Source organism: Saccopteryx leptura, chromosome 13 (genome assembly GCF_036850995.1).
Source record: "Saccopteryx leptura isolate mSacLep1 chromosome 13, mSacLep1_pri_phased_curated, whole genome shotgun sequence".
NCBI lineage: Eukaryota > Metazoa > Chordata > Mammalia > Chiroptera > Emballonuridae > Saccopteryx > Saccopteryx leptura.
In genome coordinates, this window is record NC_089515.1 from 47,356,037 (window position 1) to 47,377,818 (window position 21,782).

Genomic DNA, 21,782 nt, shown 5'->3' on the forward strand with positions numbered 1-21,782 from the left:
ACTGACTGGGGATCAAACCAGGGACACCCACGTGCTGGGCTGATGCTCTACCACTGAGCAAACTAGCCAGAGCCCCCTTTTATTTATTTATTTTTTTCAAATCTCTTTTTTTCTCTATTTCATTTTGGAAGCTTTCTTTTCCTATGTCTTTGAGTTTACTTAGCTATTCTTCTGCTGTGTCTAATTTGCCTAAATTCAGTCCATTGTGCTTACCTCTTGTACACTGTAGCTTTCATCTCTAGAAATCCAATTAGGGTCCTTTTTTTTAATATCTTCTGTTTCTTAAACTCGTAACATGTGAAATATATTTAGGATAACTTTTTAATGTTCTTGCCTGAATATTCTAACATCTGTCTTTGTTCTGGGTTGTTTCTGATGTAATGACTTACCTCCTCACTATGGGTAGCATTTTCCTGTTTCTTTGCATACCTGGTCATTTTTTATTGGAGTCTAGATACTGTGACTTTCACCTTGTTGAGTGCTAAATATGTTTGTATTCCTATAAATATCCTGAAGCTCTATTCTGAGATGCTGTTACATTTCTTGGAAACAGCTTTACCCTTCCAGGTCTTGCTTTTAATATCCTCTAGGCAAGACTGGAGCAGAGTTCTGTTTAGAGCCAACGTCTCCCCACGAAGGAGGCCAGATTCTTCCCTGCACTCTGCTGTGTTCTCCGTCCCATGAAATCTGAAGTGTTCATCTGCCTTGAAGAGCCAGGCATGATTTCCAGCCCCATGTGAGCCTCTGGCATCGTTCCCTCTCTTGCTTCAAGGTGGTCTTTCCCCGGCTGCGGGCAGCTTCCCTACAGGTATGCACTGATTCATATCCAGACTTGAAAGAGAACTGCTGAAGATCTCATTTTCCCCTCCCTGCACCGTTCTCGGTCTTTCAATCGGGCTCTGTCCTATGAACTCGAAGGACCTCGGTGCCTCCAGACTGTAAGTCCTATCTCCTCACCTTGGGCCCCTCACTCATGCCGGCTACTGGGCTGGACCTGGGATGCCCGCTCCCTGCACTGCAACCTGGACACTCTCTTAAGACAGTAACTGTGATGATTTAAGGGTCCTCTCTCACGGCTCACCGTCCCTCATTGCACGATCGCAAGGATCGTTAAAAACAGAGTCTTTTATATATTTTTTCTTTTTTTGTTTTTTATCTATAGATTAATTTTTTTTTCCGGCAAGATAAACCTGACCTCAGTTGTTCTTCCCTCATGACTTGAAGCCAAAGTTGCGTGTTGGTTTTCAAGTAGTTGCGATTACACTGAATTCTGAACCTGACCTTTTCTACTCAGTCTTTCCTGCTAAGCTGTTACCACTGGTGAACCTCATCCCTAATCTATTTCTGTGTGCTGCTACATAATATGATAATGTATACATATATCATCACTTTTACTAGGCCTTCCCTGTTATCCAACTTTTGTTTTCTGGTTATAATATTTCCAATTATAAATAAAACTACAGTTGTAATATTTTTCTGCATAAATCTTCATCCGTCTTTCTCGATGATTCTTTTAGACAGATTTCGAGAAGTGACAAAATTGGGTTAAGGAACAAGAAGAACTTAAAAAAAATATCTTGCTATGCATCACCTCACTGTGCTCACGAAGGTTTCATCAATCTGTATTCTTAGCAGCAGATGGAGGCTCAGCTTGTTGAGTCCTCACCAACAATAAACATTATCATTTTTCAAAATCCTTGCTCTGCTGTGATTTGTGAAACTGGTGTCTTGATCTAAATTGCGTTCCTCTATTTGGCAAATTGAATATTTTTACGAGTTTATCCGTTTTTCTATTTCTGCGGTGTGAATCGTGCGTTCCCATCCCTTTGTTGCTGGGTGAGGCACTGGAGTGTCCCAGGCTGGCCCAGGAGCTCCCTGCTCTCACTCCATTCCCGGGTGCTTCCGGCTGAATAGACACCCACCACTTGTTATGCTCTCTCTGTCTTCACGTTTGCTTCTTCCTCTGCCTCTGCCTGAGAGGCTCTCCTTTTACAGCCTTCACATGAAAACGCCTTCCCTGTTCGCCTTCTTACTGGATCCCTCGGCCAGCTCCTGGGTAAGACCCAGCTCCGCCATCTTTGAACATCCTGCCCTTGTCGCCTTCGCCTTACCGGGTTACAGGCTGTGTGCGCCTAGACCCACGAGCTCCTGACGGGCAAGGCCGGGCCTTCCGTCTCAAACCCACACAGCTCTGTTGATCATAAGTGCCCCCAAATACTTACTAAATGAATAAATGCTTAAAAAGGTTCAACTTGGCTCTGGCCCAGCACTCAGTGGGTAGAGTGTCGGCCTGATGCACCACAGCCACAGCCACAGCCACAGGTTCAATCCCTGGTCAGGGCTCATATGAGAAGCAATCAATGAATGCACAACTAAATAAAACGACTAAACAGAACAAGTTGATGCCTCTCTCTCTATCCTCCCTTCCCTTCTCTCTCCCTCCTCCCCTCTCTGTCTACCTTCCCCTTTCTCTCTTCCTCTGTCTCCCTCCTCTCCTCTCTCTCTCTCTCAAATCAATGGAAAAATTTAAAGAAAAAAGAGTGAAACTCACACAAGCCAAAATGACTTTATTCCTTAAACTGGCATTTATTGAGCGTCGGCCTGACGTGCAGGAGTCCCGGGTTCGATTCCCAGCCAGGGCACACAGGAGAAGCGCCCATATGCTTCTCCACCCCTCCCCCTCTCCTTCCTCTCTGTCTCTCTCTTCCCCTCCTGCAGCGAGGCTCCATTGGAGCAAAGATGGCCCTCCCCCTCTCCTTCCTCTCTGTCTCTCTCTTCCCCTCCTGCAGCGAGGCTCCATTGGAACAAAGATGGCCCGGGTACTGGGGATGGCTCCATGGCCTCTGCCCCAGGCACTAGAATGGCTCTGGTTGCAATAGAGCGGCGCCCCAGATGGGCAGAGCATTGTCCCCTGGTGGGCATGCCGGGTGGATCCCGGTTGTGCGCATGCGGGAGTCTGTCTGACTGCCTCCCCATTTCCAATTTCAGAAATATAAAAAATAAAATTTTTTTTTTAAAAACTGGCATTTATTGAATACCTACTATATACCACCTGAAAGAAATTCAAACCTAACTTATAAGAATTCACTTCTTCTCAAAGGCAATCTATTGTTTCAAACCATTTTTCTCACTGGCCCCATTGAATATAATTAATGATCCCATGAGATTCATATTAAACTAGCACTATCATTGAACTTAGACAGAAAGCCTCCAATCTGTTCCCATCTGCGACCTCTGTCTCAATTCTCAGAAGCAGCGAGCTTTATATTAATAGATGGCTACACACCCACGCAGCAGCTTCCCTCTGACCCTGTCCTTCCCGGCTACCGGAGCTGGCTTGTCTCTGCTAAAGGAGCCCCCCGCACCCAGCCACAGCCCCACAGGCACAGCAGCCCTGTGTGCTTTATGATCGTGAGGTCTAAGTGTGGCATCAATCCTTGAAGAACTCGGCAATGGCCTGTGAGCCGTATCACTCCCCGCAAAGCAAAGGGGGAAGGTCACAGGAGAGCCGCCTGGTGAGGGTCTTCCCTAGCTGCGTTCTTCTAACACCCTCCCCCACGTCGGGGTGGGCAGTGAGCATCGTGTGGAGGGGAGGATTTACAGGAAGATGTAAACTTCTTTGCCAAAGCTCCTCGCCCAGTCACACTGGGCCGGGAGACAGATGAACCTCTCTGGCAGGCCTGCAGCCTCCAGAGGAGACCCGGGGGCACGCCCACAGAGAAGTGCGGGCAGCACACGCATGCGCAGGTGGGCGCGCCCATGGAGTCTGTGCAAGGAACCCTCTCCTGGCAGGCAGCGGTACACACAGGACCACCCCGGGAGATGCTGGGCCCAGGATGCCGTGTGTGCGTCTTTTGGGAGCCTCGGTCTATATAAGCAATCTGCCTCACCACGTTCTTCTGTCTGCCCCATCTCACACTGTGCTGAGGAAGACAGAGCTCGCCAGGCGGCAGGGACGGCCCAATAACCGGACTACCTTCCTGGAACCAAGGACTTGCCACGGTATCTCAAGACAAGTGCGTGTGAGCGTGTCCAGGGCGCCTCCGCCCCATCGAGGCATCAGTCCGCCTCACCCAGGTGGTGGGAGGCCAGCAAGCGCCCCAAAGCGGGAGAAGCGGGAACTGGAAGCCCTGTCTGGAAGGCACGGCCAGCCTCAGCCATCTCGGACAGCAGAGGCGAACCTGCCGTATTCAAGAGTCTCTCCTACGTGCAGGGCCCAGAGCAGAGGCTTTACGAGCATGGCTGGAGAGCAGCATCGTCGTGAGGGCATTTCCATAGAACAGGAAGCCGGCGTGTTTCACAAGCCCAGCACTGGGTCAGAATGAACTTTCCTACCATTCTGCACCGTTACTGCTGCCATAAACGGTCAGAACAGGAGGGTAGGGTCTGGGTGGATTCAGCCGGTTCGCACCGGTTCAACAGAATGGATACCGAATTTTTTATTGAGTTTGGTGAAACAGTTGTTAAAATGGCAACCTTGTAATCAGGGTTCTCTCTAAGGTGGGAGGCTGGGCAGCCGCCCAATGTGGAAATAACACATTTACATTTCTTACTCTTTTTTAACGTTCATTTGCACAACAGCTTATTCAAAGTGCTCATAGTCATGTTCATTCCATCCATAGGTGAAAATATTGCAAGTGAGGATGCCAACCAAGAAGCGATATGGAAATATCTTAAATAACAGTTTTATTGTTTTTTTCAGGTATTATTTAATATTTTTCATTAGTATTTTTAAACTCTTTCTTATAACATACCTAGTTTTATTTTATGTACCTCTTTTATTATTTTTATTTAAGTATTAAATGCATGAAATAATAAACTACCTTTTGGTGTATCTTTTTTTATACTTAAAATGGTCATTAGGGCAGAGAACTGGTTGTTAAATGATTTGAATCCCACTACGGTCAGGGTCCACCTTCTGTTGTCTAAACCAATGATTTTCAACCTTTTTTTTTCATGGCACAAACACACACTAATTACTAAGGTCAGTGCCCCTGACTAAATACAACCATTTTCATCTTATGGCACAAAAAAAATTAGTTACTAAGGAAGAAGAGGTCAAGGCCCCTTTTTCTTTAGTAATTAGTTTAAGAGTGCGTGAGAAACAAAGGTTGAAAATCACTGGTAAACCCTCATGCCTGGCACCCAGGCAGCACTCAGAATGTTGTCGAGAAAGTGTTAGAAGCCCTTGTCCAGGGCATACTCATTTTGCGTTATGCAGGAAAGCATCGCAGAGGGGAAAAAGTAGTGTCTTGAAATCAGGATAGAAGGCTTGGGGTTGACCTCTCTGGGTTTCAGTGACCTCCTCTTAAGATGAAGAAGTTGGATCGGTAGATCCCCAAGGAACGTCCAACTTTAGATCCTACGACTCAAATATCTGTGACTGGTTCTAATCAGGGAGAGATCACTGGCTTCCCAGGAAGATGAAAGGAGTTTAAACCAACAACCCTAGTTGCCAAGGTTTTAATGCATGTAGGAAACTATTCATTCCACCCTCGGCCACAAGCTTGGAGTCAGGTGGCAAAGGCACTAATCACTGTCAGTAAGCTGAGCCCGTGTTGTATGCTCCCAATATCAGCACTCGGGAGGCTGGAATGTTTTTTGTTCTTGTTCCAAGGTATTTGAGTCCCAGTGATCCAGAGCACACGGAATCTGAATCCCCAATGTGAACCCGTGCCCTGGAGCCTGCAGGGTCTAATTATACTGAACGGAGAGCAGCAAACTCACAGAGCCATTAACGGGGGGTGAGCAGGGGGTGAGTGCCCAGGGAGAGAGTCAGCAGCTATTCTGAGAAAGGGGGACATGTGCTGCTTTGTCTCCCTGACAAAGTGGCTGAGTCATCCAACGCTCCGGATCTCAGGGAACCGATGAGCTCGGGCTGAGCCTCCACTCACCTGCCCGCTCCTAGAATCAGACAAAGCAGGATGGTGTGAGGGTTGGAGAAAGCCCAGAGGGCCTGGCTTTGGGGAAACTAGGGCTTTGGAGGGGAGGGAAGAAGGAGCAGGGGACACTTGTAGCTCATAAATTGAAGATGAAATTGTAGTAAGCAGTTAGGCGTGAGCAGAGGAGGAATGCTAGGCCAGGTACAGGTCATCAAGCAGAAAACCCTGGATGCTCAGCAATAAACAATTGTAGGGGGACCTCTCCCCCCCCCCCAGCATGTGGTTTGAGACCTCCGCGGATCTTTCATATTGCTGGTCATGTGGTTCAGGTCCTCCCCGACCTTTCCTCCTGACATGTCACGACCCAGGTGTAGAACCCCCCTTAGAGGAGGAACAAGGCGGGTGGAGAATGGGCTCATTGGACTCCCATTCCGAGCCCTTGCGTGACTACTCCCTAAGTATTAAGCCCTCAGGACAATGAGGTTCTGATTGGCATAAAATAATCTTAAGAATAAAGCCCGGGTCCACTGTCCACCGAGTCAGAGTTTTGGTCAAACTAGAGATGACACTGAGATCTCAGCTGTGTTTCAGCTCCAGGCAGAGAAAAGCAGCAAGACCAGATGGAGCAACACCATGGTTGACGCCAGGACCGAATGCAGTGAAGAATGACCCCTCCCCTGGCACAGGCCAATCAGCAGAGACCAGGGCCCTGAAAGGACACACCCAGAAAAGTTGATGAATATTCTAATTGAGATCCTCCCCTGAAATCCCCACCTTTAGAGAGAGCATAAAAGCCCTCAGGCATGTGCGTTCTCTCTCTCTCTCTCTCTCTCTCTCTCTCTCTCTCTCTCTCTCTCCCTCCCTCCCTCCTTCCCTCTCTCTCCTGGTACTCCCTCGCCTTTCCCCACCCCCGTCTTTCTCCAGCTCCCCCCCCCCAGCTTGCATGGTGCCTTTTCCTCTCTCCTCCCTCCAGGTGTGTTCTCCTCACCTTTCTCTCTGCTAAGCCCCAAAGGCCCTTCCTTGGCCTCTGTCACTTGTTTCCTGAGCCCGTGCAGCCCAGCTGGCTCACTTCTCTGATGGCTTCATTCTTCTACCTCTGGGACTTCCTAATAAACGTTGTGCTTGTATCTGAGTCTTGGCTCTGCATTCTTTCTTAGCGGAAACTCAAGCGCCGAGGTGGTTGTATTGAGTGAGGTCTAATCGCCGGTAACATGCTGGTGCCGTTTCACCACTAACAAAATCACCGTCAAGAGCTGCCAACGGAGCAGTGCCCAGTAATCCTGCACTTAGGCAGAACTCAAATGCCAGAGCCGCCCTGAGATCGGGACTTTGAAAGGAGAAGATCATCTAACACTATTCTCAGCACAGGGAGCTACTGGGACGGACAACAGAGGACTACGCTCAAGAATTTGCTTATGAGGCTTCCTTGAGACCCAACACATCCACCTCCTCTGGTTGCCAAGGTGTTTAAGCCCAGTGGAGCACACAGCCTCCAAACCCCATGGCCCCATAGCAACCCAGGGCCTCAGGAGTCCCTGAGCTGAAACACATAGCATGAGGATGCATGAGGATCCCACTAAAAATCAAAGAGGACTTTGAGGCAGTGAGAATACTGGAGACCCACTCCTCAGCAAGGTCCTGAGCAGCACACCCGGCCTCCTGTGACCCTGGGAAAGCTCCTGTAACCCTGGGAAGGTGAAGAGTAAAGGTGCCATCTCAGCTTGTGGGTAGTTGTGAAGTCTCTGTGCCAATGAGTGGTGCCATGATCAGGGACCACAATGGCATTTAAGGACCAGCCTCTGCTAGGAGTGACAACCCATGTCTGACTAAGTCTGATGTTTTTGAAAGCTTTAAGTCCTGGGAGATACACTAATGACAAAGGCAGAAGCCCAGCTTCAAAGGTCTGGTGAGTATTGTGGTATGAGGACCCAACAGGACCAACAGGGATGTGGGAACGGTCAAGTGGACAGACAACAGGAATGGCTGTTAGGATTACCAAAACCCCCAGACCCATCCTGGAACCGAGGGAACCAGGGCACAGCCCCACCAGAAGGTGTTGAGACACAAAACAAACACAAGCTTTGCTAAGGTCACAAGATGAGTCAGTTGCAGACAAGACATCCATCTTTGCCTCAATAAATTCTCCTGCTTAGTGAACTGGGACGGCTTCAAAGACAGCTGAAGTAGTGATAAACAAACTTGTCTACAGTACAACAAGCTAGCAGGAGCTCCCTCGCCCTGGCCCAGGACCATTCCTCCTCCTCTAGTTCTATAAAAAGCTCCCCGCTAAATTCTAAAGCCCAGCCGAAGATCAAACCGAATACAGCAAGCCTATTGCCAACATCAAAGTTGGAATGTGAATGCTGCCCCCCCCCCCCAATGCCTTCAAACTCAAATCTTTCCTTCCTTCCAGGGAGTGAGATGTTGCTGTTTCTCACGCTGGTGGGGGCTGCTTCTCACACACTTAGAGTGAGTTCTCTCCCGGAAGGCCCCTCGGCCCTTCAAGCAACAAAGGTTTTGGTGAACCTGACCCCACATTTCCCAGACACGTTCAGACATTCTGACACCCCACATGTGGAATCAGCATGGGATCAGGGAAGAACAAGATAATGAAAATGAAGTGCCTGCTGTAGCCCCTACTCAGCAAACACCAGCTCTTTAGTCAGCCCTAGATAGGCACACCCGCACGGGCGTGCACACACACACACACACACACACATACACACAGACACACACACAGACACACACACAGACACACACACACACATACACACAGACACACACACACACATACACACAGACACACACACACACACAGACACACACACACACACACAGACACACACACACACACAGACACACACACACAGACACACACACACAGAAAATGCTTTTGAATTCAAGAATGTCTTCTGAATCGAATGAAAAGCCTACCCCACAGGCCCTTGGGTAGGGCCCTATGGAGAACGGGAAGACAAGTACAACTTGATTTCAACCTTGAGGAAATTTAGAATTCAGAGGCGGGAAGGTGACACTCACCCGGAACAGCACAGAGTTAACTGGGACACGTGTTTATGGAAGATACAAACAAGGTGCCGCAGGAGACCCGAGGAAGGTTCCTCCTGTCTGGTGAGGGGGAGAGGAACCAGGGGTGGGGCCCGAAGGGTGGGGAGAGCCTCTACCACTCCATCGGGCCGCGAAGGCATTCGACAGGTGGGGACACCACGGAGGGAAGACCTGGGGTGACACAGGCATGCCCCAAGCAGGAGTAACTGCTCAGAAAGAGAACTGAATGGAGGAGTTTCAGAGAATGATGGAAATGGAGACGGGGGTGCATTCTCGACTCTTTGAAGTCAAGGAACAGCAGTCGTCTGACCAAAACGGCTGAGACAGAGGGGCTGGTCATGAGGAAGCAGGTGGAAGCCGACACGAATGTATGACGGTCAAACCGTGCCAGCGTGGTGGGTGTCAGGGGTGTGAGGGAGGCCTGGGCTAGCCGCCTCCCCTGGGAGCGAGGGCTGGCCCGAGGCCCGGAGGGTGAGTGCCATTGCCCTGCGAGCCCCTTCTCTCCAGAAGGTGTGCGGCATGTGCTTCTGCCATAAATCTTGCCCTGAGTATGATCTGGAGACGGGGCTCCACCGGAGGACAGCTGTACTGCTAATTTTAGGTCTGTGCTAGGGAAGTAGGGCAGGTTTAATCTCCAGGGCAGGGAGGAAACAGTGATACAATGCTGGGCACCTGTTCCTGCAAAGGCGTCCCAGAATAACTCTCTCCGGGATGGCCAGCACTCGGATAGTGATACTCGGGGCTATTCATGTCCCCTGACCTGCTAACTGCACCCCCTTCCCGGAAGACCCCTTCAAACCCACAGGTTCTGGAACCCAAGCAGGGTTCAGGAGAATCCACTGGGTGCGTCTTAGTTCTATCTGGGCAGATGGAGTCCTGGGAAAGGTGAGCACTGGCCAAAACATCCCGTCCTTATCTTACCCTCCAGCTCTGCTGCCTGATCTGAAGCAGTTAGCCAAGTAACCAAGAGTATTTGTACAAAGCTCACAACACTTTTATACCATATTTCTTTTTTCTTTTTAGGTGCAAGGAGGGGAGATAGTGAGGCAGATTCCCACATGCACCCGGACCAGGATCCACCTGGCAACCCCATCTGAGGATGATGTTTGAGTACCAAGCTATTTTTAGTGCCTGAGGACTGTCCTCAGCGCCCAGGGCCACGCTTGAACAAATCAAACCACTGGCTATGGGAGGGGGAGAGGGTGAAAAGGTGTGTGTGGGGGGGAGCAGATGGTCGCTTCTCCTGTGTGCCCTGAGCGGGATTTGAACCCAGGATGTCCATATGCTGGGCCAATGCTCTATCCACTGAGCCATTGGCCAGGGCCTTTCACACCTTTTTTATTAAGGCCCGCAACCCACCTAGGAGTTGCTGTTCACACTTTGAGAATCATCTGGAAAGAGGACAACAATATACAGCTCTCTCTGATTTTAATGTCTTGGTTCTTATCTTGCTGTCGGGGGCTGGGAGTGAGGTGGAAAACAAGGCCACTTTGGGGACAAATTCAAAAGCAGAGAGAACACACATTTATTTGGCCTTTGAGAGGAAACAGCCCTTCCATTGAGCAGAAAGACTCCCTATCATTAAGCAAATTGTTCCATGAGCATGAGCCATTTAGATGGTAACAGAAATTTAAACAAACTTTAACAGCTTATGATTGTCTTGCATATGGCGGTTTAGAAATAAAATGCTGGAAACAGACCATGTAAGATACTCCAGCGGTGGTTTAAGAGCTGAGGCTCCTGTGATAGACAGGGTTTAAATCTCAGTGCTCTGTCTTAAATCCATGCACTTTACTTCTTCCAGCTTTGTTTTCTTCCCCCCTGGGAAGCTGAGGACAGTAATAGTACCTGCCCCACCGAGTAGAGAATCCAATGAGATATAGCCTGCTAAGAGCTTGGCACAGGCAGGGCACATAATAAACGCCACAGCCATAACAGCCACATTGTAATGGGAGGTGAAAAAAAGCCCCTCTTCCATGGAAGTTTGGTTTTAATTTGCCAATTGGCTCCAGAAGGGGAATCGAACCAACCTCGGCAATAGGCAACCACTGACCTGTTTGTTCTCTGTCACTGTGAGCTAACTTCGCCTGGTCTAGAACTTCACATGAATGAATCGTAAAATATGCACGCTATTTTTACTATTAGGGGAGTGACACTAGTTAGCATAATTATACAGGTTTCAGGTGTCCAATTCCACAACACATCTCTGTACCCTGTATTGGATGTGCACCCCCAAGTCAGGTCTTTGTCCATCACCATTTACCCCCCACACCTCCTCCACGTCCCTAACTCCCAGCAATCATCACATTGTTGTCCATGTCCGTAAGTTCTTTTTGTCCTTTTCTGCTCTTTTCCTCTACCTCCCTCCACCTCCCCCCACGCCAACAGCTGTCAGCCCGCTCTCTGTGTATGAATGCCCATCAGTAGATGAGTAGGTAAAAAAGCTGTGTTACCTTTACACAATGGAATACTATGCAGTCATAAAAAAGAAGGAAGTCCTACCCTTTGCATCAGCATAGAGGGACTTGAAGAGCACTACGCTAAGTGAAATATGCCACTCAGAGAAAGACAAACACCATATATTCTGATGAATGTGGGATCTAATGAACAAAAGGAACTAACCAGCAAAATAGAGACAGACTCATACAATACGTGTGCTTTTGTATCTTGCTTCCATTCACTCCGTGTAGCATTTTAGGGATTCATCTATACTGTGGGTTTGTATCAATAATAGCTTAGACTCTTCTCTGGTTAGTTTTAATTATATAGATAGATATGCGACAATTTATTTATCCATTCTGTTGCTGATGAACATTGAGGTTGTTTCCCATTTTTTTTAAACTATTGGAAATAAAGCTTCTATGAACATCTAAAAACAAAGAAGGGGAATCATGTTGCCTGAATTTTACAGAAAAAAAAAAAAAGACAAATGCAGAAATACAGAAATCTGTCTGAGGTCTCGGAAGGTTCTTTTTGCCATTGGAAACTTCTGTCCCTGTTAATTCCTGGTTACGCTCCCATTTCCCGAGGCACCCTGATCCTCTCTGTGCTTGAATTCCACTCCCCTTGCAGGAGAGAAGGAGTGACAGAGAAAGTGACGAGCCTGAAGCTCTGAGGAGGGGGCTTCTGTACTTTGTGGTTCGCCCCCACCCGCTGCCTGAATGGGGAAGACAATATAGACGAACACAGGGTCTCAGAGGAGAATGCATGGTGAGCCTTACAAACCCGGAGACCAGAAGGAACCACAAAGGACGGTCTGAACATAAAAAGTCCTAACAAAAGTGAGTCCTAGGCCTGTAGCTTCCTTGTCAAAGGTTACTCTTTACCTTAAGTGAGCCTGTCTATAGTCCTTTTGCATCTGAGATGACATACCTCTGAATGTCACAGTAATCTCCGGCTCCAGACCCCGCAGGGCACAACCCCTCGCTGTCATCTTGTCCCCTGCATACCGTCTCTCTGTACTCTAGCCCTTAGCCACCCTGCCCCGCCACAGTAAAAGAAGCATGTACTTCCCTTTTACTTTTTACCCGACCCCAGAGATTTCTCCAACTTGCTTTCTCCCACCCTCTTGACCCACCACCAAGATTCCAGGTCACCCTCCTACGGCTCCTCCTTCGAGTCTAGTGAATAAAATAAGCCGCAAAACTGCCGTTTTCCAGAGCACTTTCTCAATCAGTCACCTGTTCGGCTCAGATAAACTCAAAAAATTCTCTACTGGTTTAGATGTTTCTGACACAGACAACAGGAAAAGGTGCGGGGACCCCAGAAGGAAGGGGCCTAGTGCCATGGTTAGCCGGGAAGGGCTTCCTAGAGACGCCCTCCAAACAACATGGCACCCGGGTTGGCAGAGAAGAGATGAATGAATGAGACGCGTGTGTGGATGGCTGCAGCAGACATCCGTGGGTTTTTTGTGTAAAGCAGGGGAAGCACGCACAGATCCCTGAGCTGCCAAGGAGATGAGCGGAAACAGCGGCGTATCAGAAGAGGCCACGGCACGAGGGTTAAAAGGCTGAGTTCGTGGATTGGGGACCACGGGACAGGTGAAGACCGCAGGCATCAGTGGTGAAGACCCACACACAATGGTAAAAACCAGACATGCCCACGCCCAAGCCACACATCGCCACGTGGACAGAAATGGAAGTTCAGGATGGAAACAAAGTGGAATCATAGAAAAGTCACAGAAGTTCATCTGTGTTGTTGTGACTGCGCCTGTCACTCCCTGGCTTTGTCCTTATGACCTGAGGATCACTTGGTAGAATTTAGCTGAATTACATTTTGCAAGACATTTGCACTTCGGAGGGGAGGTTTCAAAAATGAGGTGCATAGAACACTGACCCCCCAGGAAAGAGGGTCTCCAAACAAGCGCAGTTCCCTGGCCAAATCGGATTCAGGACAGAGTATATACTACGAACCCCTCTCGGATATTCTGAACACGTGTGTCGGCACGACAGAGACTGAGAACTCTTACAGTAAAGAAATCTACCAAGCTTGGTTTCGCCCAGTATTTCTCAACACGTTTGATGAGGAATTTTCATTTTTCCCCCTGAGATAGAACGTATTTCACTGCAGGTAGTGCCGGTGTAGAGGGCTGTGGGTGAGAATGGATGATAATGGCATCGCTGTGGTGACCCCAGGAGAAAAATACCCGGGTGGAACGGGAGCCCGAGATTGATGTCGGGACGCGGAACACATCGCCGCTGGGCGTGGGAACGCTCCTCTGCCAGAGGACCCCATACATCTTGGAAACTGGCTGAATCTTTTCTAATATTCTTCCGAGGTCCTTGCTGAGTCACTCCCGTAAGTGATGGATCTTAATGGTTTCGAATATCTCCAGCGGCCCGGAGTCTCCCCATCTCCCTCCGTGAGACAGTGATTCACTCCTTCACTCCTCTCTGGCCCCGAGGCCAGGCGAAACAGCCGAGCTGCATTTCTCAGTCACCTACGCCCTCGGAAAACCAGCCCACGGCCACGATGGACGGCGTGGTGGCCCAGATCTCATATCGGGAACCTAACTGGCTGGCTCCTCCCAGACCCTGCGGAACGCCACCTTTCCCTGTCACCTCTGAACCATCCTTTAAGGACTGCGCTCCCCAGGGCAGAGCTGCTGAGAGTGAGAAGATGACCCGGAGTCTGGAGGCAGAAAGCACAGGCTCCGAAGGCAGGAGAGCGGGACGTAAATCCCAGCTTCGCCTTTCGTAGCACAGGAACTGTCCTGGCCAGGTGGTGGCGCAGTGGATAGAGTGTCGGACTGGGATGCAGAAGCACAGGAACTGTGGGCGCGGCTGTCCTCGTGCTGGTCTCCCCACGTGAACAGGAGGAGAACCATACATCCATTCGGAGTTGTTGTGGGGATTAGAGGAAATGACACATTGGTGGGAAGGGGTGTAACCTGAGATAAAGTGGTCACTGTACGGTATCTACATGGGTCCCTATCTACATGACATCACTGAGTGACGCCCCAGGGAGCTGGAATGCACAGGGCCCTCTCCGTCTCCACATCTCGCACTCACCGGAGCACTCCATACCTGATCATCCGGGTACGCTTCCTGGTGTACGGCGGGATGACCTTGAAAAGCAGCTCCATGGCTCCGTTAATGCCCAGCATGGCTCCCGTGGTGACTGAGAGACACAAAGCACCGCTGTTATCACACTGTCTGAACTAAGCGCCATGTTCGGCGTTACCGCCTAAACCTCGAAGATGAGGGCAGTCCTTCACCGGCCTCCCAGAGGCAACTTGAAAGCAGAGAAAATTTCACTACTAACGGAGATACAAAAGTGGGCGGTAGGTATAAAAAGGTTGACTGCCCCTGGGTTAGAGCATCGCCCCAGCATACCGAGGTCATGGGTTTAATTCCGGTCAGGACACGTACGAGAAGCAATCACTGAGTGCACAACCAGATGTAACTAAGTGGAACAAGATGATGCTTCTTTCTCTCTCTCCCAATCAAACAAAAAGAATTTATCTTGTTATTCCCTAGAAATATTTTTCATTATGAGTCTTCCATACCTATTAATAGAATTAACCAATGAACTATGTACCTACCATATTAGTAGTTCTGAACACAGTCAAGGTAAAAACGTCACCTATGTCCTCCCCTTCCTTATGTGTGTTCTTCCCATGTCAAAGGACTAAGAGCAAGGAGAGAGCAGGGAAGGGGAACTAACATTTATTGGGCAACTACTATGTGACAAGCACACCTGGGAACATGGTCGCACCTGTCCCACCTATCAAGTCTATGAGCTTTTATTACAACAATACTTTTTACCAAGGAAGAACCGAGGTTGAACGAGGTAAGTGCCCATGTCCTTTAGAAATGAAATCAGAGTCACACCAAGGTCTTCTTGGCTCTAAGCTTACATTCCTTCCTCTAGAGAACACTATATCTAAAGAATTGTCACTTTTATTCTGCAGGAAAGGGGCTCAGAGAGGCGAAATAAAAGTCTGTGCTCGTTATATGTGAGATAGGAGGTCAAGCATCTAAACTATTAATAAGCCCTGTGTCCACACGGACAGCAGAAAACACATGGGTTTTTGAGTTAGAAACTCAGCCCCCATAGCTGATCTGTATGAACTCAAGCAGTTACTTCCCTCTCCTAAGCTTCATCTACTCTGTCTTGGTCATAAGATGGAAAGTCCCAATACAGGATTGCTCTGAGAAGCAGAAATAACCCAAATCGGGAGATGGTGAATAGGGTGTGTCATGGGCTACAATGTATCTAGTCACCTTGAGGACTGTGCGGAGGAACACTGTGAGATGAAGCTGTCATCAGTGAGTAACTGCAGGGTCAGGGCAGGGAGATTTGGGATGAGAAGGTCGTTCTTGACAAATGTAGCACATCGCACTGGGCCTGCCTGCGGTGAGGACTGAACAAGGTGTGCCCTCTACTGTCACAGATCTTTCTCACCGTGTCATACCAACAGAGGCCCACAGGGCTTCCAGGGTGTGGTTTACAAGGGACAACCACACTGACATCTAACTTTAGGAACAGGCTCAAGTTCTACCAAGCTGTAGAGGAGTTCAAGAAAGAACTTCTCGCCTCCAGAACAAAAGGCTCCTCATGGCTTATCTCTCCGGGGCCACATATGTCCTCTCTACCTGTCCCCTCCTTCCAACCACACCCCCAAATGGTTCGCAGGTGTCCCAGCCCACGTCCGGAAACCACCCCAGAGCGCCGCAGGTGAGTCACTCACCGCTAGAGGCGAACACACGCAGGGCCCAGAGACAGTGCAGAAGGTTCTGGCTGTGGGACAGGTTTTTCCTGGCCAGGATCAGTGTGACATCCAGTGCTTCCAACTCCAGGGCCTTCTGTCCGAACTTTTTATCTGTGAACACAAATCAATCCATCTTCGTGGTGCTGCACATGGACCCTGAAGGTTGTACGGTGTGCAGGGGAGAGGGAGGCAAAGATGGTGGTGGGAAGAAGACAATCATGTCCAAGGAGACGTCTCAGATCTGGTAGAAAATGCTGCTGAGCGTGTCTCCATTGGAACCAGATGGCTCAGAAAAGCTCGTTCAGGGTACACATATGGTCCATTACCCTTCCACTAATATTTACATGACGTCTCATGGGTTGTTTGATTCATATCCCCTGTAGGTAAGGATGTTTCTGGTTGTCCTCAAACATGAACTACAGTTTACTGGGGTATAAATTCCTTTCTTTAAGACAGTTCTAGAGTTAGGGATTCTTAAGTTACATAATATTTAAATGCGCTGTGTGGAACAAGGTTGGATTTTTCTTTGAACACGTCTGTAAAAGACATCTTGGAAACATTTGGAGAAACTGAAATGAATCTAAATTATTCATTCATTGCTAATTTTGTCAGATTTGTAACTGTGGCATTGTGACTATAAAAGAAAATGTCTTTTTTTCTTTTTCAAAGAAATGCACTAGAAAGTATTTAGGAGCAAAGTGCTTGCTATCTATAAATTTTCCCTAAAATATTTCAAATAAAAATATGTAGGTGGAGAAAATATGGCAAAATGTTAACAGTGGTTAGATCTAAGCAATATGTATATGAGGTCATCTTTCTTATGATAGAGAACTTTATGATAAAAAGTGAAACTATAATTTAAGAAAATAAAATTTTCTCCTGAGATTTCTCTAAATTATTGATCCACATGACCTGGTATTTAGTGCTGCAGGTTAGTCAATAATCAGTGAACAAAAACAGAAATAAGGGGCCTGACCAGGTGGTGGAGCAGTAGGTAGAGCATCAGCCTGGGATGCTGAGATCCCAGGTTCAAAACCCCGAGGGTCACCGGCTCGAGCGCAGGCTCACCAGCCTGAGCATGAGGTCATTGGCTTAAGCATAGGATGATAGCTATGACCCCACTGGTCGCTGACTTGAACCCAAAGATCACTGACTTAAAGCCCAAGGTCACTGGCTTGAAGCCCAAGCTCGCTGGCTTGAGCAAAGGGTGAATGGCTTGGCTGGAGCCCCCAGTCAAGGCACATATGAGAAAGCAATCAATGAACAACTAAAGTGCCACAACAACAAGCTGATGCTTCTCATCTCTTTCCCTTCCTGTCTGTCTGTCTGTCTGTCTGTTTCTCTCTCTCTCTCTCTCTCTCTCTCTCTCTCTCTCACACACACACACACACACACACACACAGAGAATAGAAATAAGGGGAAAGTACCATTAATTCTACATTCCTGGCTCCCATATTGTGTGTGTCCTCTCCAAAGTGCAATGCCCACATTGTTCATGTTTGTTTTTGCAGGAAGATACTCACTATCAGAATCACCACAAGTGGAAACGCGTAAAACAGGACATACCCACAGCCTATTTACCAACATTTACTCTGAACCAGAGGACGCTGGCAAAGAGAACGAAACTAAACTCATATGACCCATCCCCGCTCACCAGAAAAAGAGATCTATCAGGCTCCATGCATGAGGTGACAACTTCATGACCGTTCTGCCCAAGTCAGCCCCTGGCCAATGTGAATGTCAATGTGAAGGACTATAGTTTCTCGATGACTCTAGCTGTGTTGATGGAATTATGATAACAGTAATACCAGGGTCTATAACCTTGAAATAACTACCATGATGACTCTCTCCACCTATAAAACAGACGTGAATCTCGTTGGCCGGGCCTCTTCACCCACAGGCTAAGCACGTGACATACAACACCTCACTGGGACCTTACAACAACCCCAGACGTAAGTACCGATTCTCCATTCTGTAGCTGAGGTCCCGTGGCACCGAAAGGGAAGTAACGTGTCCAAGGTCACTCGGCCAATAGCAGCAGGGCTAGCTCTGAAGCCCAGACCTGACTTCCTAGCTTAGGTTACTTACGACGGGGGATACACTGTGTCTTTTTGGTCTTTCCCTGGAGTTCGCTTGGCTCATGCTCTGCTTTATCGACGTGCCATCCCTCCAGCTCCAGCTCAAACGTCCCCTCTCTCTGATCACACCGCCTTGGAGTCGCATCACCCTTTTCCCTTCCTGCTATCATCTGGTTAATTTTTCTTTTCTTTCTTTTTTTTTTTGGTATTTTTCCGAAGTTGGAAATGGGGAGGCAGTCAGACAGACTCCCACATACGCCCGACCGGGATCCACCCGGCATGCCCACCAGGAGGTGATGTTCTGCCCCTCTGGGGCGTCGCTCTGCCGCAACCAGAGTCATTCTAGCGCCTGAGGCAGAGGCCACAGAGCCATCCTCAGCACCCGGGCCAACCTTGCTCCAATGGAGCCTCGGCTGCAGGAGGGGAAGAGAGAGACAGAGAGGAAGGAGAGGGGGAGGAGTGGAGAAGCAGATGGGCGCTTCTCCTGTGTGCCCTGGCCGGGAATCGAACCCGGGACTTCTGCACGCCAGGCTGACGCTCTACCACTGAGCCAACCAGCCAGGGCCTATCTGGTTAATTTTTGTTGACTGTCTACCCTCCCCCCACTTGAATGCAAGCTCCAAGAGAGAGGGTCTTTATCTGTCTTGGTCACTGTGGTATTCCTGGAGCTTAGAGCAGCACCCAACCCTAGGAGACATGCAGTAAACATCTGCTAAAGAGTCAATGAATTAATTTGATTGGTTTTGTCTGGAACTCACTTGTGCAGGTGCTGGCTGATGCCTGGATTTCCATTTTGTGTGGAATGTTAAATGGACACAAAGCATTGCTCCAAACATGGTAGGAAAGAGTACCCCCAAGTCCTGTGCCCTTATCTGCACTGCTGGTGGTGGACATTCAAGGTCCACCTTTCAAAGGCCCTGAGCTTCTCAGGTGTGACCAGCATGGCGTGTATACAAATGGAGTCCAACTGTCAGGACCAGTCGGCAATGTCTGCCTGCTTCCTGGGTGCCCAGGCACTTTGAACAGTGCTTTAAGAAGTTCTAGAACTTTAGAAAGGTATTTCGGGGTCTTCCATGGGGAAAGAAAAACAGATCTAAGACCAAATGGAAAGAACTCTAGGTCCCCATCTTCTCTTCAACTAGGAGACCTCCACATCTGTGTGACTTATTATAGTGGGTTAAAAGCCATGCCCCCAAAATTCATGTCCACCTGGAACCTCAGACTGTTACCTTATTTGGAAATAGGGTCCTTAGAGATTTAACTAGTTAGGATGAGTTCATAGAGATTTGGGTGGGAGCTAAATCCCACCCAACATGACCAATGTCCTTATGAGGAGAGGACAGAGAAAGGCACACAGAGCTGAATGCCATGTGAAGACAGAGGGAGAAATGAGAAGGAAGTGTCACCAAGCAAGAAACACTCAAGGTTGTGGGGAACCCCAGCATCTAGGAGAGAGGCCTGGATTCTCCCACAAAGCCCCCGGGAGGGGCCACGCCTGCCAACACCTTGATTTTGGACTCTGATCTCCAGAACTGTGAAGGAATACATTTCTGTTGCTTTGAGCCACCTACTTTGTGCTGGTCCATTACAGTAGTTACAGAAATTAATGCACGTATGCAATAAACTTACACGTAAGATGCTATTTGGAGAAATGCTCCATGTATTTTTAATGTGATTGAACACTAGCTTGGAGTATCTCCCCTTCTGTCTCCAATATGACCTGTGTCGCATGGCGCATGGCCTGTCCTAAGCTCTGGACTTTGGATTCACTGACATCTAGGACAACAAAATCACCTCTTCTTCCATGGGGAGAGTCCTCCATCACCACCCAGGTGTCTAGAACCTCCCTGCACTTTCCCACAAGGGCTTCCCAAACCATTCTCCCAATAGCAAACTCAGAAAGCGCCCTTTCAGTGATCTTCGGCTCTGGGGGTGGAGGTACCTCGTAGGCCAACTTTGGTCAGCAGCCGGAAGAGGGGAAGGAGGATGTCATAGTCGGGAGAGGCCGTCCTCGCAGTGTCCACCAGGGTCTGCAGAAGGGCTTCGCTGCCCCCCTTGCTGATCATGTAGCGAATCCTCCTGTCTGTGCCTGCCGGGGAGAGCAGAGGAGCGCTGAGCCACAAGAAACCCCGGTCACGGCTTTGGAGCAAGAGACCGAGCAAGGGTTGGTGCATTTCCGCCCAGAAACCAAGTTTGCGTAGTTCTTGAATCAAACGTGTGTTCAAGCTATGCTAGTAGGTAGCAGCTGGGATTGGGGTGGGGAGGGTGGGAGAATGTAGAAATAACAAAATACTTAAATACCTAGGTGTATTCACCAGTAGCAGCTGTAAAAAAACGGAACCTAGAAGCCACTTTTCTAAGGACCTATGGCATCATCAATGTGTGCACGCACTTGCGTCTGCGTGTCTATAAAAATGCAAACAGTCTGTGTATCATCATATACTTTCAGAGAAGAGGGAATGTGGTATCCCCTGCTATAGGCTTGGATTAGCTGCAACAGGAATTGGGAAGATAGTTTATCTAGAATAATATTATTGATGGTGTGACAATTTTTTCAGTAACTGACGGGAGGAAACAACTGGAGTGATCCTTTGAAAAACAAATGTCCTCTTACCTAGGATCAGAGCATGAAGCATATTGATCTTTCTACCTATCACACACCCTGCCCCAGGGGAAGCTCAGAAGCTGTGATTACGCTTCACCTCGGAAGGGGCCCTGGCGATTCTCTATGCACGGGAATGGCTGACCTAACAACCAAGGTGGCCAACGGGGTGGGAATTATCAGCAAAACCCTCTGGTTTTTCATCCTTAGGGAAGCCGAGCCCTGTGCTAAAGGAGCGGAGCTCGGCATCTGCATCAGAAAAAGAACTCTGAGGTTGCGCGCTAAGAGCTGCAGACACCACTGGACAGACGAAAGACAGCACGATCCCGAAAGACAAGTGGCTTCACCCACAGAGGGAACCTCACTGGGAAGATGGCAGGGAAGTCTCCGGCCGCCCATTGGAGGGCAGCACAGCCTATGGGCAGACCTCAGCATGAAGGGACTCTTCCTCCTGAAACTGTAGCCTGAGGCTCTGTGGCTTGGGAGTGTCGTTCCTCTTGGTGTGGTCTGGTCCAGGTTAGTCTTTCTTCCTAATGCCATGTGAACTGAGCGGATGTTGGAACATCCCAAGAGCTGTGTTGTCCAGGACTCTCATGTAGAAATGAGCTAAGGGAGACAGTCAACCCTGTCACCTTATCTCTGAAAACCTAATGGCTGACCAAAGGCAAGGTCCAGCTCCTGCCTTGTCTTCCTGTCTCTAGTGACATCAGGAGCTGCCAAGATCTGGCTCTGAAATGGGTCACACGCAGGGAAGCAGGGGTGGGGCAACTCTCTCTGGGAAGAGCTGCAGGCTCCCACAGGTCCTCGACCTGACAGATGGGACAGCACAGAATAACCGTGCGGAGTCCAGTTCCCTCCTCAGTTCCAGTCCCTATAGGACAGGGGTCCCCAAACTACAGCCCGCGGGCCGCATGCGGCCCCCTGAGGCCATTTATCCGGCC

The 21,782-nt window shown here is 48.9% G+C and overlaps 1 protein-coding gene across 4 annotated transcripts in view; it reads right to left on the reverse strand.

Annotated features, from left to right (window-relative positions):
• AGBL1 (AGBL carboxypeptidase 1) overlaps nucleotides 1–21,782 on the reverse strand; it is an 822,308-nt gene that overhangs the window by 746,687 nt on the left and 53,839 nt on the right. For 3 of the 4 annotated variants that reach the window (XM_066355294.1, XM_066355295.1, XM_066355293.1), the window contains exons 3-5: nucleotides 20,182–20,328; nucleotides 16,141–16,272; nucleotides 14,474–14,567 (exon numbers count right to left, since the gene is read on the reverse strand). In XM_066355294.1, the coding sequence (XP_066211391.1) occupies nucleotides 14,474–14,567; nucleotides 16,141–16,272; nucleotides 20,182–20,328 (373 nt within the window). The remainder of the gene's footprint in view (nucleotides 1–14,473; nucleotides 14,568–16,140; nucleotides 16,273–20,181; nucleotides 20,329–21,782) is intronic. The other variant, XM_066355296.1, reaches the window with a different exon arrangement.